The sequence below is a fragment of the Paralichthys olivaceus genome, chromosome 18 (genome assembly GCF_024713975.1).
Source record: "Paralichthys olivaceus isolate ysfri-2021 chromosome 18, ASM2471397v2, whole genome shotgun sequence".
Taxonomy (NCBI): Eukaryota; Metazoa; Chordata; class Actinopteri; order Pleuronectiformes; family Paralichthyidae; genus Paralichthys; species Paralichthys olivaceus.
In genome coordinates, this window is record NC_091110.1 from 15784359 (window position 1) to 15804480 (window position 20122).

The 20122-nt window shown below is 42.3% G+C and overlaps 1 protein-coding gene across 4 annotated transcripts in view; it reads left to right on the plus strand.

Moving 5' to 3' along the window:
* Positions 1–1106: 1106 nt before the first annotated feature.
* The window catches only part of LOC109626328 (ephrin type-A receptor 5), a 53799-nt gene continuing 34783 nt past the window's right edge, over positions 1107–20122 (plus strand). Inside the window, exons 1-3 of one of the 4 annotated variants that reach the window (XM_020082172.2) lie at positions 1107–2455; positions 8574–8638; positions 15893–16613. In XM_020082172.2, the coding sequence (XP_019937731.2) occupies positions 2365–2455; positions 8574–8638; positions 15893–16613 (877 nt within the window). In that variant the 5' untranslated portion in view covers positions 1107–2364. The other 3 variants (XM_069513873.1, XM_069513872.1, XM_069513874.1) reach the window with 3 other exon arrangements.

Consider the following 20122-nt stretch of genomic DNA (forward strand, 5'->3'; position numbering starts at 1 on the left):
GTGTTCATCCATGCCTGTATATATATGTGTGTGTGTCTGTGCATACATAAGGAGCGTGGGAGGTGTCAGCAGCATAAGCCACAGGAATATCACCCAGAATCAAAGAATCACATTGCACCATGAAAAAGATAGGGAGGGTAGAAAATAGAAAGGCAGAACACAAACTAAGAGAAACACAACAAGAGAGAGTTATCTGCATAAAAAAAAGTGTAAGAGAATGAGGCCTTGTTGTCGGTACTGCAGATATTTTTATAAAGTTTCGTTTTACAAAAATATCTCTATCCAGATGAGAACACAAAAACCACCACAAACGTAGGTTGTGATGAAGTCCACATCAACGATCCGGCTAATATCATAATAATCATATAACTTCTGGGACTTAGTTTGTGTGTAGACCAGCAGCTCACACACAGAGGAAGAAAGCTGATTTTGCTAAATATGTGCCTTAGTGAGTTAGATGGTGAGAGATGAGACACAAGGAGGATTTAAGAGAAACTTAAAATCCAAGTGGCCATTGCAGAACCATCAAACAGCATCTTACAGCTTTATGATCTCCTGAATACAAATCAATGTGAAACACTGTGGAGAATCAGGATGATGCAACACATGATTTACAGCTTTAACTGTACAAGAGGAACCTTACATGAGAGATTCATTTAACTAGAAAGCAGACAAGGAACAAACTGTCATTCACAGTTTCAGATTCTGCAGAGCGTGGCTTGTGTGTGTGCATGTGTGTGTGGTTGTGGTGCACCCATAGTAATCTGAGGTTTATTAGCAAAGGAGCCTTCATGAGAACATTTGAACAGAAACCAGTTGCTGTTGAACAGTTTGTCCTGGTGCTTTGAGTTGACTGACAGTGATAATCCCACCACCATGGAGCCTATGGTGCTCACTGTGGGTCCTGGAACGTAGAAAGTTGCCAGTGATCTGGTTCACTGCACATCCACAAAGGTCATCTGTGACTTCACCTCTCACTGGTACAACTCACGGGTTCGAAGTCCAATCCCTTTCTCACCAACTGAAGAGGCTTAAACCTAAAACCATTACGTCATATAATTTACATAAAGTTTAAAATCATGACTTTAAAGTTGTTGTGTTTTCCCGGACCTTTCTATTCAGTTGTGTGAAATGTGTTTCCAGGTCCAAACGCTGCAGCGCTGTTAAAAAGACGTGACGGATTATGGTATTTTCCAACAAGTCTCCACTTAAAGAAAAGCCTTGGTCTTAAATATAATTGGGGTTTTCCTGGTGAATTCATCTGTCTGTATTCTACTGTCAATATCAAATAAAGATGACATGTCAACCAAAACCGTGAAACAAAGAAAGAGGATGTCACATGTTGTAACCGGCTGTAGGTATTAAATGCATGTGATAATATTTCACAGAGGTGATATCCAGTGTTCACACCATGTGCAATTAGACTGCAGGCTCATAAAGCCATAAAAATAATAATGATTAAAACACAGTCCAGTGTGGTGAAGTGTAAATGCAATGGTTTAATCAGTGGGCTGAACAAAAATCAAACATAAAGATAAGTAACAAGTCCGTTCTGTTCAACACAACAAGAAATGCAGATAAGCAGATTAATAAACAGCTCTGGAAGAAATTTAAAGACGTATTTGTGTTGAATCTGCAAATGTCTTCATGTATGGCAGCCATTTCATTCCAGTGTCTGTTGAATTTGGGAGAATTGTTTTTAGTAGTACAGAAAATATTGATGTGACACAGTTTGCTTGAGGGTTTTGGGCAGCGGCTGCATGATTTCATGGTTATTCACACTAACGTGTTATCTTATTGTAGGCGGACCTGAAATCTTTTATTCATGTTGTGCTCCTTCCTTTACTCTGACCTAGTAACATATATACTAATACTTACACCTCTGCAGAAATCTACCTTTCTATACCAAGACTATTCATTCAGACCCTGTAGTTTCAGAGATATACTCATTTTCGAGCAGGGGTCTGGAAAACACCAGATATGTGACTATGTTTCCAGAGTTACATTAAAGACGTTACATGTGGATGTGGTAACTTGTGAGGAGTAATTGATTATCACTTGGAGAGACGTGTCCAGCAGTAATGGGCTTCACCTGTGGAGGGTCTGTGATTGGAGAGGCTCTGCGCTCGCACTCCGCCCTCCTCGGCTCGCCGCCCGCCTCCCCAAACCCGGAGCGCACGCAGCTCCTCAGTTCCTTCCCCTCCACCCTCAGCAGAACATGAGCTCCCACCTCTCCGAGCGGACGCATAGCGATACAGATGGTTTCACCACGATATTCCGCTTCGTGCTGACTGAAAGTGCTGTTGTTTAAGGCAAAGAAACGTCCACCCTCTTACCGCTTCTGCTTTTCTTTTTGGATGCGCCATGCTATCTCGCTGGTGGAGGAGTTGTGGCGTTCGGCTGGTGGCATGGACGTGGGTTTGGAGTCTGGCGTGGTGCATCCCCGCAAATGAAGGTAAGACACGCGTAAAAGGCGCAGCTTTGACGCGCGACCGGGTGGTTGGTATTGTCGCCGTCTGGCCAGTTAAAGGTCCGCGGTGTCCCTTTGGATGCCCAAGGTGGCTTTTACGCTTTCCTCGCCGTTTGACAGAGAAGGAGGTCGCCTGTAAATTGAATTTGAGCTGATGATATTTATGACAGCAGTGTCCCCCAGGACTCACGATATAAAACAAGAGAGAGACCTTTGAACAGAACATGATTCTCTGCAGACCAGTCGTTCGAAGACTTTGGCACAGAGCTCTGAGGAAATAGATAAATCAGAAACCTGTTCCAGTGCAGGGTGGAAAGTGTTCATCTTTACGTTCACTGTTAATTGACCTACATTTTATGGCATAAAAGAAAAAATCACTTGTTTAGTAATCCACGTTTTCTCTGCTTTGGTTTTCTGTAGTGAGTTTTAATCGAACTCTATTTATCCTTTTGTCATAATTAGGGCAAAGTCTTCATTTTATTTCAAGATTAATCTAATCTGGTTTAGTCTTTAAAGCTGTGGATTTAGTCATTTTAACCTCTGACCTCTGGTAGAAACACCAGCCAGCTGATGAACTCAGTTGCTGTCACTGAATGTCAGATATGAACAGTTTCTTGTGTCTACATTCATAATGTGGCTCCATCACTTTCATATACTTCACATAACTAATCAGTTTCCATCTCAAATAAACTACTGCACTCCATCATATCCCCATAACAATTTGATTTAAAAGACAATACGAAGTTTTAAAGAATGTGAGAATAAGTCAAACTCACATGTCAGATATTGTTCCCACGCTATTGTCCGCACTCTGGGCAGCAGTTTGATAGCTGGAGATGAATGCTATTGTTTGGGGCTGTTGGACGGCATTATCCGGGAAAAGGGGCAACATTTGTCAACCTCCTCATTCTTCACATGGCAGATTTATTTGGTCAAAGTTTAGATGCACAAAAGTAACCAACTCTATGTGGTCATGGGACCTGCATGAGCCGTCCATGTGGTTCGCAGGGGCTTCCTTTGGCAAGATGAAATATTTAAAGTTCACATGGAGTTTGTGGGTTACCTCTTTGTACCAGAGGCAATGAGCAGGCTGAGGGTTTTGGGTGATGGACGTATGAATTTGTGTTTAATGGGATAAAGCAGAATTCTATGTGGGTGTAAACTGATTTATGGGTTGTAAGAAATAATTTAAAAGGAATATGTTTCATACAACTATGCCAATTCATCCAGTGACGTGCTAGAGTCGGTTAAAACACAGCCTTGATAAATCCAGGCTTTAGACTGTGACAAGTTTGAGAATGAATGGATGACAAGTCACTTCTGAAAAACATCCACATTTGATCTTTCACGTCTCAGAATTAGTCAGACATTTGCCGTCTTTGTTCTCGTCATTTATCAAGCACATCCTTTGTTACTCTGCGACGGCACAACGTCAAAAACCTGATTCGTCTTCTCAGAAGTGTGATGTCTCTCAAATGAAGCTGACGACTTCTATTTAACAAACATAAAGTGTTAAACACCTCACCCCTCACCAAACATTTGCCAGAGGCCACTGAGCACACTTTTCTTAGATTCATTTGGCACATATTTACATTGCAGTGGATAATCATACCACTGCATGCATAATTGGAAAGAGGAGAGAAGCCCGTAATTAAAATAGCTGCTATTCTGTCATAGGGCTAATTTATTGTAATTGAAAAAAAAGTAAGATTCAACATCTTTGAGGAATCATCAGGGATTCTGGCCACCTGCCCATCTAAATTTTTGTCTTCATGTGAGGGGGGGGCGTCATGCTGAGGCCGTGCAGCGTAACGTGTCCTGACATTACACAGCGGACTCACCTCATTCAACTCTTTTTTTAAGGCTGAGGTCCACTTTAAAGTTCATTTAAGTAATTTGCAGCTACACGCCAACTTGTGTTATGATCGGTGACTAATTGAAGGAAAGAGAAGGTGAACAGAGAAAAGTCCTGATCCCTCCTTTTATTATATTAACATTTTTCTTGCAGAGGGCACAGTGTTCCTGCGGTAACGCTCGATCACTGATGAATGGTGTTGAAGAAAACTGTACAAGCTGTGTGTGCCAAGTTGATAAATCCCCTCTCTCAAAGCTAATCTGTTCTTATTAAGTTATCAATTTCTGTGAATACCTAGACACAGAGCCAGATGAGTCACATTTGTGTTAGTTGATTGTAATGTGTCAATAATACTGTCAAACCAGTTAGGATGATGTGAGGTGTGTGTGTGCGAGCTTACACATTAGCGAGTTCCATTGCTCTGCTTTTTCCTGGTAATGGTGTGGATCCAACGAGGATGGTAAATTGAGGCAAATTATCGTAAATGGATTGAGGGAAGTGCATGTGTGTGTCGCCTGTGTGAGAGCGAGAAGCCAGGCTATTAAACCTGAAGTGATCTGAGCTAGCATTAGCATCCCACGATCAAAGGAATAGAAAGAAATCAAAGGAAAGGAAAAAGACTAAAACAAGAAGTGTTGGGAAAATGATGTTTAATACCTTGAACATTGGTTTCAGAAGTAGGAGGGAACATATGGTCTCAGATGAGGTTGTATTCATAATCTCTGATGATGGCACTAAAACCCTTCACCTGCTCAAGTGCCAAAAAATGTGCGATTGAAAACAGTACCACGACAGCCTTGTACGTCCCAGATCAACTATTCCGTTGCCATTTCAAGAGGAATTTTATCAATAATCCTCCGGCTGACAATCCACTTACTCTTCAACACATTTGAAATACTTTAAGTATCCTTGAAGTAATGTCACTATAAGACTTTAAATCACTTCATTCATTCTGCGGAGCTGACTTTTACTAATAAGTTCTATAGATCATTGTCGCAGCTGAGCTGGTGAGGTGGTTTGATCCTCAGAGTGACTGAGAGAGGTAACCTATCCCTTATGATCTAGTTCAGCATCACTTATCTCTTCTTTATGGCCTAATTACTTGTCTAATCGCCTCCGAAGGACATCTTTTATTATTCTCTGTAGAGCAGTGCAGACAGTAAGACTAGTGGTGTGTGTGTTGAGCATTTTTCTTACCTCATGGGGACCTTCCTCCAGTATAAACCTCCACCTTGTCAAGACCAGTATTCCTCTTATGATGTGGCAAAATGTCTCTTCCAAGTGCCTGGTTAAGGTTAGGGTTGGCGTCAAGGCAACGACCTATCAAGTATAGCTGTGTAAACGTGTGTGTTGGCAGGAGTTGGAGACCATGTTTGTCTCAGGAACTGAACTGGCTCTTGCTTCATATTTTGAAGTGTGTCTCACTTCCAAAGTTTGTCCCGCTGACATTGTACCAGGGTTGATATGAGCTTCAGATGTTTTTATTGCTTATCTCAGAACCTGTCATATGACAGATTGTACTCAACATTTGGTTGAAGTAATGGATAATATTTATGAGATTATATTTTGTATGACTGACATTTATATTGATACTGTTACTGTAATGTCTGTTGTCGGTCGCTCTAAACAGCAGCAGAAAGTATTACTTCAGTTAACACGGACAGATATTCTTGTTCATTTTGACCTAATCTCTGTAAACTGATTCAGGATGTGAAATCAGCAAAGTATTGGATCTTGAATCCCAATATTTCAGTCGAGGAAGTAGTGTGAAATCCACTCCTGCCGTTGTAGATCAGAAGCTGGTTGGATGTCATATTTAAAGATGAATGTAAAGGAAAATAAAAGCATTAAACTATGCTTAGATTTTGCAGCTTGGCGTTTCAAGTTGGGTCGATACTGTAGCTGTGAACTTCAAAGCAGATGGAGCCTTTTCAACAGCTTAAGTTGGACAGTGGTTAAAAACCTTTCATTCAAGTCAGGGAGAAAGGACGCTGAACCTTTCCCCTAGATTTAATATTCCAGTTGAGGAGCCTGCAGACTGCAGCTAATGAGAAGTCACTGATGGTTGTTGGAGTACATCCCATTGGCTAGAGTCTGGGTTCACTCTGGATGATTTGGATGCAGATGTAAATATCTGCATATTCCATCTTTTCTTTATCTGTCGAACTGTGGCAGCAGGAAACTTGTTGGAACAAACTTTATTGGTATTGTCAATGCTCATGTTCACTGTCAGTGTCATGGCAACTGATCCCTTCAGTGAGAGCGTAAAAGTTGCAGGAGGCAGGTAAAAACTTGTGACTACTGGAAATGAAAAAAGTGGTATAAAAAGGCACAGTGTCTACCCAAGTTTAACAGATGCTACCTGGTAAGCTTAAATGTCAACCTCTGTATCATCTCCCATTACACGTCAACTAAAAGCTTTGGCTTATGACAAGGGATCCGTCGGTTTGACTTTCTTTTTTATTGTTTGAGTTCACACTGTGTCAGACACAGAACAAGCCTGAACGTTATCATCGATGAGATAAAGAAAACTGAACTCCGACCTGACAACACCCGGGTCGCGCTTTATGACCGTGCATATCATGATGAGATTTGAAGCTGTCATAATACGGCTTAAAATGAGATTTACTGTTTTCCATGTGTGAGGAATGTTTTGCTTCTAACACTAAAACAAAACTGGCCTCAAGCTGAGTCTCAAGTTGGTGCTGCAGGACTCCTCCCTGCATCCCTTTTTTTTTTTTTAACTGCCTCCAAGTGCATCGTCTATGAGCTCACACTTGCTTCTCTCAACAAAAACTTTTGTTCCTTTTTTTTGTCGAAGAAGCAGCTGAACACGCTGACGGGCAACATAAGACAGAATTCACAAGACTTTACTGTCACCGGTGCTGCACAAGAGCAACTGGAAACGTGTTTTGAAGAGTGCAGCGGTCAGGTAATTACATTTGACAGCTTTCAACCTGGAAGCTGAGAGAGGAGGATTTTTAGTTTGACTAGAGAGATGTGTTCAGCGCAGCAGTCAGAGAACACGTCTTAGATGTTTCCCTTGTGAGAGCTGCACCGAAAGCAAAGTCCAAAGTCGCAAGTCCACGTACACTGCAGCCATACTTTAGTTTTCAAGCAGTTAGGTAAATGGGCTCCGCACTCTTAAAAGTAAACACAGACGTCCCAGCTGAAGGATCCACTGTCAGTTTTTTAGCAGTTAGTCTGACCCAGCATGCACCTGTTGGTCACACAGGATGACAGGTGTGTTTGATTTGGGACATTTCATGTGGTAGCAGTGGAAATACTCATTTTGAAAAAATAAATCCTATGCAGAAATTGCCACAGGAGATTGAACAGAGTATTGTGAATCATCTTGGAAAACGAGTATCAGGAGAGTGTGGTGACAGTTGGAGAAGAATAATAATGATGCACCTCAGTCACATGAAGATGCATTACTGCTTCATCCTCCTTAGTTCAGGGGGAACGATGTTTCAACGTGGAATCTCCTCAGGACCAAGTTGTGCGTGACATGCATCAACAAACAGCTGCCGATGGAAACATTTTCGCATTATTTTTCACATGTTGCAGTGCACACACTTAATATTTATCATTTAAACAAGAATTTACTTTCTCTTTTACTTGAGAAGTTCATTTTCAGAGGTGGAGACAGGGACGTGTGATTCCGCAGTGGTGATGGGCTGTACTGACTTTACTGCCGTCGCTGAATTGCTTGAACAAGGTTATAAAGTTGGGCACAGGTTTTAAAACTCTTGAAGTGATTTGGGGTTTGTTAAACTACTATGCATCAAAAATTGCTCTCAAATTGAGTGACAGGTATAAAAAATGTCAAATTCTCCTCTAATCTGTAGAAGAGAGGCAAATGCTGTAAAAAGACACGCTGTGACATTTTAAAAAGAGACCAGGATTAATTAGATAGATGATGCTCCTGTTACCTGTGCTACAGTCCGGGGATCCCAGAGTGAACTTACATCAAACCATTCTTTTTTAAATTCTCAGTTTGTTGTAAAGTTGGTGTCAATTCTGAAAACTAATTTGAATCCACACAGTGAGTCTCTGTGATGCACCTGAAGCTAATCCTGACCTTGAATACTTATGACTGAAAATGATCTGATCATTAGTGAATGCAGTAAAAATTCAGGTCATGAGTGAACTTTGACTGGATTTGAAGATAATGAGGTGATTTTTGTTTTCCACTTCTCTGCTTTTGTGTTTCGACTAATGATTTTTATTTTTATTCTTTGACAGTGAACCTGCTGGATTCTCGCTCTGTGATGGGAGACCCAGGATGGGTGGCCTACCCACAGAATGGGGTAAGGAAATGAAAAAAGAAATTACTCAGATGTATCGAATTGTTTGACCTATTTTTTTGATTTAATCTTAAAGTTTTCAGTATTTGTTGTATCTTTGGGTTTTAGGGTATCGTGGTTTTGGAGGCACATGGCACAAGATAAATTGTTTTCATGGTTTAAGAAACCTTTAATTCTCCATGTGACACACAAACATTCATGTTGTGCCGTTCAATTATCTTTGCAGCATTTTGGAAAACTCATTAAACCCAGTTACCCATTAAAACTATTGAATGCACAAAGAATGCTGAACAATTCAATTGACTGTCCATCTTAAATGAACAGCTACAGTGTGTAAGCACAGTGTTGGTAGATTTAGCAGCAAACTCACTTTCTGGATATGATGAGAGAAACCTGCAGCTTCCATGATTTCTACCTTGAAGTGCAGGTACTTCATTTGTTTTGTCAAGGTCAAAGGTCATTTCATTTCCAAGAACTCTCAGTTCATTATCAGGCTAAATTGAATTCATGAATAAGATATCGGAAGTCACCGTGGAATATATTATTCTCAAGCCAGGAATTGAATTTCCATTTCCACGTATTCCCCAAGCGATGGCTAATTAGAGAACGACTTACTAGAGTTGGAAAATAGTTATTTCATGCTCTCATGAAATGTATTTCAATGAAAAAGAAGTTGTGTTTAAAATAATTTAACAATGGATTCTGACTAGGATGGTAGTTCCGTGCCATATTGTCCCCTTTGTTTAGAAAACTTAATTTCCCCATAACCTCGAGGGGGCTGACTGTGCGGCGCTTGTTTGGATTAAACAGGAATTAATTTGTGCGTCCATCTATCAAGTTGAAAATCCCTCATGTAGCCACAACTCCTGTCGGCAAATAGACCCATGCCAGACCAATAGTGCTGACCTGAGCACTTTCTCATCTCCGAGTATTCACATCACGGCTCGTTCCGTGGCTGTTCCTCGATGGGAGAGATAGTGCTGACAAAAGCAGCCATGTGCACAATCATATTAATGAAGATGTGATTAAGGTGCGACAATGCATCTGCATAAATAAGTGCAGCATTCGGGGTAGATGGAGGGAGGAGAAAATTAACGGCCTGATAAGACAATGCAGGGATCTAATTATGACATTCTGTCTCAGTGGCTGTGACGATCTCATTCAGCTCCACTTTATGTTGATTAAAATGATTTTTTTTTTTTCTGTTTGACTTGTTGTCTGACACTGAATTGAAAAGACGTGTGAGACAAAACGAATCTATTCCCTGTTTGGCATTTTAAATAACAGATGCCTTTTTTGTTTGTGTGTCTGCAATTATAATTCTTATCATGTGCATGTGCACCGTTGTACGACAATGCCCAATCTGCAGCTTTTGACACACACACACACACACTCACACACTCAGTCACACTTGGCAGCAGCAGTCGGCCATGGTTAAATAAGATATTGAAGAGGCACAGAAGCCTTTTTCTTTCTACCCATGTTACAGATGGTGTCTTTTTTTTTAATCCCTTATTTTTGTCCCTTTCCTTCAATCTGCATCATCGCCCTGGAGTCCCCCCCCCCCCCAACAATTATTTGACTCTGCATCCCCATTTTCTTCCTGCCCCTGTCATCTGCTTGTCGTTTTATCTCACCATCTCCCCTCCCGCTCTTTTCTTGCTTTCCATTTTCAAAGCCTCCATATGCTTCACGGGTTCTTGAGGCGTGTATTTAAAGACGACGGGGGGATGGGACTAACATGAGGGCTTTGAAAAATCGTTGAAATTTGATGGATGAACTTCAATTGTTTGGACACAAAAACAATAATGCAACACTCGTTTGAAGCTGTCGGTTAGGAAACATTTTTTACACTGAAAATGCTTTTTCTCGTCTATGAAGAGCTTCTTGTGTTTTATTAAGAAGTTCGCTATTAGCTGCCGTTTCTCGTCTTTGAGCAAGATTTTTCTAACATGAGACCCCCGACAATGTGCACACAGATGTGTTGTGAGACAGATGTGGAGGGAATTAGACAGTGATGGAGAGCTGCAGACAGTCAGGCCGTGACATGAGGCAGACAAGGAGAATGAGAGGGGAGAAACCAAACCTTCCTGTGACCTGGAATATGCAGTGAGATCGGAAGTGCAGGTAGAAGACAAAGAGGGCCTGTGGGTAATCAAGAAGACAGACATAGAATCAGGACAACATTTGTGTTGTCTTCTCATGTCTCATTGTCGATGTCTAAAATGTAAATGTAAATTTACATTAATAATAGAATCATGTTGGAAAAGACATGAGGACCACAATAAGAATAAAAATCCTGCCTGGCCTTTAGGACCATTCATCTGTCAACCCATTGTCATCCAGTACCTCCATTACTGGGTGGGCTGCCGATCATCATCTGGCATTAGGTGGATGCTTTTATCTTCTACTTCCTCAGCTGCATTACACAGAAAATACTGGACGGATTACCATGAAGCTTGTTGGAAGGATGCATTATGGATCAGGGAAGAAAAATCAATATTGCGGTGCAGATCAACATCAGGGGGCAGAACATTTTTCAATGTTGGGAGATATGGAAGGTTTTATTTTACGTTTTTACTGATTTCCCAGAGAATAATAAAGTTCTCAAGTCCAGTTGTAAAGAATCTGGAGTATTTGCAGGTGAGATCTGTGAGTGTTTGCATTATGATGCAGAGCTATGTGCATTGTGAAATGATGTAAGGAGTTCAGCCCTACTGCTGCGCAGAGTCTTCAAATTAATTCAGATTATTTGTATTGTGCCAAACCACAATGTATATTATCTCAATGCACTTTACATGCAAAGGTTGGAATCTTACAATAAAAACGTCTGCAGAACTAAAAATAAGGTAAAATCATATTAATGTGTTCAATCACTGCTTCTCCAGGCAGAGCAGCTGGTTCAGGAGCTCTCGTTCATCGACTGCATCTCTGATTCCTCATGCTCACTTGACCACAGACAAGGGCAAACCAGCATCAAAGATGCTGAGCACACTGAAACACCTTGTGCAATGATCGGGCACAGATGCTCCACGATGGCCCGCTGACGGCTAACAGTTGGCTTATTGTGTCAGGGCTCTAAACTATCTGTCCTTAATGAGGAAGGGGAGCGGCTATTTGAACAGTTCAGGGAGTGTTTGCTCAGAGATTTGTTGTGCCGCAGCTTAAACGGATCCTCTCTGTTTCCCCTGGCACATTACAGTACCATGAAGGAGGGAAGACGAGGTAGAAGAGAGGAGAAAGATAAGAGAATGGTGGAGATTAGAAAGAGGAAGTGTGACAGGAGGGAGGGATGGAGGAAAGGAACGGCGGCAGTAATCGGGGACAAGGAGGGAGACGAAGCTGGAAGAGGGGAGAGACGGATGAGTGGGGGAGGTGGTCAAACAGTGTTTCTGGGTTAGACTTAAGATTGGATAATTGAAGCAAGAATAGAGGACACATGGAGGGAAGATGATGATAGACATGGCTGGAATGAAAAGGCAGAGGAATATGGAATGAGGGGAGGGATGTTTGAGTGTTTGAATAGGAGACAGAAATGGGGAAAGAGGGTGCCGGGTGGGGGGGGGGGTCTTGTATGGGTAAGGCGTGAGAAGGACAGATCTATTAAGGTGTCGTGATAGTCAGTGGGAACCAGGGGGGTAATAATAAGTTGCAGGCAGCTTTATGGACTTAGAGCCAGGAGGGCACTCAGCACAGCCACAGGGGGTCTGCTGACGGATGTGACACGCCGACACATGAGCACACCCACACACTGAACCTTCTACGAAACGAACGCACTCTAATGAGGAGCTAGAAATATGCCTAAAGGGACTGTTCAAGCAGAGAAGGGCAGAAGGTAGAGACAAGACGTAACGGAGAGGTCAGGGCTGCACGAGATGGGTCGGAAGGACTGAAATTAAGAATGTCTCTTTATTGAGATCTTTCTCTCAGCTGGCTTTTTTAAAATTTTATTTTAACAATTATGATTAAATAAAGAAAAGAAACTTTAATCTTACTGTTGGCAGTAACTTCTCATGCAGACACTTTTGGTTTTATGTGTGAAGGTGTTGATTGGAAGGGATTTGCTGGCTGCTATTTAAAAACATTGGAAACCATAATTTTACGTAGTAGAGCGCATACCTCTGCCAACACTCCCCCGAAATTCAATCAAGCTGCTTCAAATTACACAGACTAATAGATACCAGGACCCTAAATATGTCTGATAATTTATTTTAACAAGACCCATGGATTATTCCCTGGGAAATTGGAGAAAATGTCTAAAAAAGCCGCTGTTCACAACAGACCAACAAACAACAGGGGCAGAAATCTTGGCAGAGATAACACTGCCCTGGATTCTCTAGATAGTTCGACATTGTACAGGAAGGTCACAGCAGAAATATGTCTAAGAACTTCATCAGGTAGCTAGAAGAGGAGGAAGAGGGCATTCTGTCTGCTAACAGACACACAGCATGAAAGCATAACCTCCTTGGTGAAGGTAATTACATAAGTATCTGTATGTCCAGATACCACGAGGGATAAGTGAGGAAGATGGCTGTTTCCTGCACTTTGAGTGAACTGACCCTTTAAGAAGAGGTTGTGTGAATTGCTTTGGTGCGCTAAAGATTATAGCTTCATGTTTTCAGTTCAAAAATCCCTTCACAGAATCATTAAGAGACAGAAGCAGATCTGCCTTAAAGCAAACACAGAATCTGTGGTTAGGTTTTGAGCAGTGCACCTTTGAGCGCTGGTTTTTTGTTTCTGCAGTGACTCGTATTTCTGTATGGGTGGTCCTGACCTTGCGGTGTTGGCGTGTTGCTCTCTGCTCCGAGCTTTGTGCTTGACCTCCGAGGACCGAACCCACCTCGCACCATGTGCCGCGGTCTTTAAAGATCCCATGAAATAGGCACTTGAACTTCACAGAAAACTGCTGCCTCCTGGGAAAACATGCATGCTCACATAGTGTTTAAAAAAAACAAACTGCTTCTACTCCAAAAATAAGACTTTTATTTTACAGATCCATCCTGTTTTAAATGCATCACATAAAGATAGAAAGGATATCACTTCATAGAGCTTGAGCCCAGCTAACCTTTTATTTCAAGTGTGTGTGTGCGCACATTTCTCAGCTTATTTTGTACCGTGTATTTATTTGGAAACTAATGGCTCATGTTAAATCATTGTTTGATGACTCACTTTAAAAAGCTTCAGCGCTCTGTGCGAGTGTCGGGCCCCGTTTCCATTAGTAATAAAACACTGCTAATACAGTCGAGCTGCAGAGCGGGAAGATTTCCAACGGCAACAATGGCAACCGCTCTTTCTCCGCAGACACTGAAGCCATTTGATTCCAAAGCAAAACCAGAGAAGGTCATATCTGTTCAACTCCCTGCTGGGCTAGCAATGATGATTTTTCTGTGTGTGTTAGTGTGTGTCTGTATGTGTGTGTGTTAAGCTGTGCAAAGCTCAGAGCAGGCTGGTGGATCTGTGTGATCTAACCAGTAAGAGGCTTAATGTCTGCACTGGGACTGACTGGCCTGGAGTCTGGAAGAGATAGGGGGCTCAGTCACACACACACACACACACACACACACACACACACACACACACACACACGTATGTTTGTGCATCTACACGTGTGGAGACCCTCATTAACATAATGCATTTAACACTACCTTTTAACCAAAGTCCAACCTCGTAAGCCACGTCTGAGCCCCTCAAAGGATAGTTGACATTCAAAATGTCTCCACTTTTCCTGTCCTCATTCTGAGTCTCAAACTTATATTGGTCCTCACAAAGTGAGAAGTACACTCGCACAAACACACACACACAAAGACATGAGCATTTAACAACTCGCACGCTGTCTAATAGCACTTAACAATGCCTGCCTTCATTCACAAATGGTTCAGAAACTGAGATAATTAAGCCTAAAACAAAAAGGAGACTAAAGCAGGGAGGGATGGAAAAAAAAAAAAGAAAGACAGATGGTGAATAAGACAGAGAGAAGAGGGAGAAAGAGACAAAGACAGAAGGTTGTACACAGCAGCCACAGCGAGGATTGATTAATATGGGCTATTAAGCTATAACACCAGATCATAGTCTGGTCCCTCTGGCCATATTATGGTGACATGATGAAGCGTCTGTATTAGCCATGGGAGAGTGCTAGTGATGCAGATAATAGCCACGTCCCAGGAGACCTGCAGAGGGAATTAATGCTGCTGTCTGACACATACACACACACACACACACACACACACACACACACACACACACACACATAGAGGCATGGATGCAGACACTCACATACACACACTGACAGAATCATTTACATATATGCACACACACTGAGCAACACACACACACATAATAAAGGTATGGTTATACAGCACACACAGATGAACACACCTATAAGTGCACATTAAATCATTTTTTCGCTGACGAGGACTCCACCTCTCATTCACAGTAAATGCATATATACCCCATAACCCCATCTAATTCTTTTCTGTCTGTTACAGTAGCAGGAAATGAGGTGGAAGGGATGAGGATTATTCTTCCATCTACACACACACACACACACACACACACACACACACACACACACACACACACACACAGTTCCTCTCTTGAACATTTCTCACCACTGTTAAGCCGTTCAAAAATGCATTGCTGAGAGTACATTTGAATTTTTATAACACTAGTGCAGATGTGCTCCCTCAGGTTTGACACTGGTACGAAAACTATTCATTTTGATTCCACACTTATAAAATATAACTACATTTTTCTACAAAGCGCTTATAACAGAAGTTATCGAATATCAAATCTAGTCATTTATAGCACTGGCAGAAAGTCACTTCGGTCATTTACTCAGGTATCGTAGTTGAGTACAACTTTGAATATTGCCATCTCTCCACATTTTCTACCTTATGCCTCCACTTCACCTTTCAGATTAAAAGTTTTTACTTTTACTCAATGAATAAAATGGCATTTAACCATTTATGCAGATCCCCTCCTCCTACCCTTCCACAAACTTGAATGGATATTGGGTCAGTTGTTTTTAAAAGCTGAGTTTAAAAGCATCAATAAATCATCCCCAGATCCCTCATATTCATCTTGTCTTAATCGGAACCATTGCACTAAACTAAATGTATGTAAAGTAGTTAAAACTAGCTCTGTTTGACCAGCTTCAATAAAAAACTACCTGCACAACATCCATCAATAACCCTGAGTTTTATACTCCCCTCTTTTTCTCCTCTCCCTCCATTAATCGCCTCCTTTTCTCGTCCTCAGTGGGAGGAGATTGGCGAAGTGGACGAGGACTACGCCCCCATCCACACCTACCAAGTGTGCAGGGTGATGGAGCAGAACCAGAACAACTGGCTGCACACCAACTGGATCCTGACCGAGGGCGCCCAGCGGGTCTTCATCGAGCTCAAGTTCACCCTGAGAGACTGCAACAGCCTGCCTGGGGGGGTGGGAACCTGCAAGGAGACCTTCAACATGTATTACTACGAAACTAACGGGGACGAGGAGGAAATGGAGGAGGGAGAGATGAGGGACGGAACGGGCATGACGGAGGAGGAGGACAGGCTCATGAAGGAAAGCAGATACATTAAAATTGACACCATCGCCGCCGACGAGAGCTTCACAGAGCTCGACCTGGGGGACCGCGTGATGAAGCTCAACACCGAAGTCCGCGATTTAGGCCCATTGACGCGGAAAGGCTTCTACCTGGCATTTCAGGATTTGGGCGCCTGCATCGCCTTGGTCTCGGTGCGGGTTTTCTACAAGCGCTGCCCATTCCTTGTGAAGAGTCTGGCCGAGTTCCCCGACACCATCCCGGGCTCGGAGGCCTCGCAGCTGGTAGAGGTGGTGGGCCGCTGCGTTAACAACTCCCTGCCTTTATACGAGCCTCCCAGGATGCATTGCAGCACGGAGGGAGAGTGGCTGGTGCCTATCGGGAAGTGCGTGTGCCAGCCGGGGTTTGAGGAAATCAGCGGATCCTGTCAAGGTGAGAAAGAATCATGCAAAAGTGGCAAATTTCAAATTTTCAAATACGTTGTTTTTGCCTTTTTCATATGGTTGTCCAGTGTGTGCATTGTTGGTTTATTTCTGTGCGTGCACGTTGACGTGTGCGCCTCTTTTGTTTCACCATCCCCATCCTGTGTTTATTTTTATATTCATGCACATGTTTGTTTTTAGTATTGTGTGCTCGAGTGTGTGCATGGATCTGTTTATTCTTTTACCCAAAGTGTTTCTCTCCGTGTGCTTGTGCGCCTCTGTGAGTGTGTGCGAGTGTGTTTCTCCCCCAGCTTAGTGCAGGGTATTCCCCTGAGCCCCGCAGCACTTTGCTGCTCTCATCCAGCCGCTGTTCTGTCGCGACTCGAGCCCAAACATTCCCACCGTCGACCTTAACTGCCATTTCCACGGGCACCATGGGCCTCTCTTTCTCTCCCTCTCTCTGTTTTTCTCTCCTACACTCCTCTCCAGTCCCCCTCTGTGCTGTCTTTTAAATTACTCCATTTTCAGATTTCCATACGAGACACATACTTGCGCAGCAGCTCAGAGTGGCGTGAGGGGGAGAGAAAACCAGCCGCAAAGAGCTGTCATTGTAGCAGCATGAAGTTATATGGTACAGAAGATTGAAATGTGTGATTATCTGGTAGCCGTAGAGTGTTTCGTCTCTTGTGATTGTGTGAGTGTGCGTGTGGAGAATAGATGGAGAAAGGAATCAGAATTATACAAACCCACTCCATAGCACAAAGCAACCCCCCTCGTCTATACACTTTCTCCACTAAAACAGGTATTATGGCTGATGGCTTGAAACTGTGTCTATGCCTGAAATACTAATGCACCAGATAAACTGTATTACTCTGCCACAAAGCTTGTGTGATACATAATTGGAAAGTGTTTTGAACATTAGAGAAATATGTGTACACGGTGACAGTGGATTCAGGGAGCACGTACCTAACACATTTCAATTTGTATTGAGCTCATTTCACAATGTTTCCATTATGTCAGTAATTTCTCTCTGTTTGGAACCAGTCTACTGCGTCTTTTAACTACCATCAGTTCATCAGTCTAATTCTCCTGAAATCTGTCTCGCTGACTGTGGCTGGTATATCTTGGCCCGAGGTTGTGCAGTGTTGAGTTTGGTGAGATTTGTACATAGTGCCTCTGTAGCAGCGGTGGCTGAGACATTGTTGACCAGGACATCGACACCTGATTCTCCAGTTTCTGCAAAGTGAGTTGAGCTTTTCTGAAACAGCTCTTCAGCTTCGACGTTCTACAGACTGAGTCCTGCAGTCTTTAATTACTGCGGGTCACTCTGACAGTTTCACAAAGAAAAGCTGCAACCAGCATCGCCGCAAATCAAGAAGACAGTCCATTCCAAACAGGCAGGTTTATACCGGACACTGAACTAGTTAGAAGCAAATGGTAAAGAATCCCTGTAACAAACCCTGGGTTTACTTCACCTGACATGAAGTCTCTGTTGGGAGATCATTAGGAGAGAGTTGTCAGTTTGCCACTGGCCTGAGTCAGACTGCAGGAGACTGTTAGATCTGTTGCTGACAAGGATATAAAACATTCTGCTGTTTAATACCTGAGCTCGGTCTGTTCTGTATCAACGGAAAAGATTTTTCAGGATACTACGTAGACGTGACGCCAATGGATGAACGTACATGTGCAGGAGTACAGATGTGAGAACATCTGGCTAATGCTGCGATTACCACTCATTAGCTTGCTGCCCAGTTATAGCACAGCTAATTATGCTTTTACAGACTGCTGCTGTTTGACTAATCTGGTTTGACCAGTCAGGTCAGCTGGAGCCTTTTGGAGAATATTCAGAAGTATGCGAGAAGTACACCAGAGTTTTATTAAAGAAAAGAAAATAGTTTTCTTCCATGAAGGCATGTAGAGATGTCTCTTAGTGTTTGAGGATGCAGTTTGTTTTTTTTTTTTACCACGGTAGAGACGTAGCTCTAGGGATGGCAGTGTTGTGGATTGACTGGTCGTCCATCACTTTGGTTCTGACAGAATAATAATAATAATAATTGGATGACAATCATGCCAATGTTTACAGATATTGATTTTAGCAGAGGACAACTACTATTGGATGGATCGTCATTTAATTTGGAGGAGATAATCTGCCTCAGGAGGAATAACTTTGATGCTGTATTGTTTCATAATGTTCCATCATTTGGTCAAAATGTGAATTTGTGAGTCATGCTGATGGGCAAATAGTTTCAGAATTTTGTGCAGATTTAAAATCTGAAATCAAACTGAGAAAAAAAATGCAGTAAACATTATTTATAAGTTTTCCCTTTATTGTGTGCGAAGTGCACAAACTGTCAGCAGAAAGACTTGCTAAGCGTGAAATAGAAACGTAGTTTGTAACTGCGTGGAGCTGCTGTGTGGACCACAGCAAAGATTAAAAGATTGTTCCATGAGACATGAATCAAACAACCACAGTCTGTTCTGCTGAAGACAGAGCTTTAAAGATGCTGCCAGAATATACCATGCCCTTTGTATTCTTATTCACAAAGGGCTGAGGACACTGGACTAAAATCTGACCCACCATCATCACTTACACGAAGCACACAGCATTGTGTCTGACGTCCTCAGCACAACACATTTCCTGCTTCTTAGCTTTGGATCTGACTTGATTTTTCATTTTAATGACATTCAGAGTATTTTTGCATCCCAGGAAGATGAAGATGTGTGATATGCAAATTGTTGCACAAACAGTTTAGAACAAACACAGTAAAATATATTTTTTTAATCATGCTCCCATGCACAGCAAACTGAAGTAAACATGCTGAAGAGTGAGCGTAACTCCTCACAACTAATGAAGCTACAGGATGATTCTTATTTTTTTATTTCCTGCGGTTTCATATGCAGATGAGCCGGGTTTAAAGTGACAGCCTTTGAAAACGTCTACAGAGACAAACATGGCAGGGTTTCCTCTCTCCCAGCTTTGTAACCATATGTGTTCTCTGCCTCAGCAAACAGCTTTTTCATGTGCGTTTCAGTCGCTCACCTTGGAGTGTGAAGTGTTGGATTTCCAGGGTTTTGAGACGTTGGAACAGTCCCTGGACGCCACAGTGCGAGGAGCTGTGTACTCACCGGCCTCTTTTATATGGGATGGTTTCTGGTTGAGGTTTTAGATGTGGAGGTTTTTCCACATCTGTTGTGCTGGATTGGAAAACCTGTCCTGGAAGAAATGGTTTAGTTTTCTCTCTCCATTGTAGGTAGTTGATTTTTTTGATTGTTTGATCAAATTTGCAGATAATCATGGTTATTTATAAAAGAGTTAATGGTTAAGAAGTGGCCTATACTGGCAACTTTATTTCCAAATAAACACGACCGCCATCTTTGCTCGCCAAGACCAAATTATTTTTTCACCAAGTTTGCAGATGTGTCCGAGAGAAAGACAGCGAGTGGAGGAATCAGGAGAGGCTGAATGATGTGGCTGTATTGGCTGCATGTGCTGCCTAGTAGAGCATGATTTAACAACCG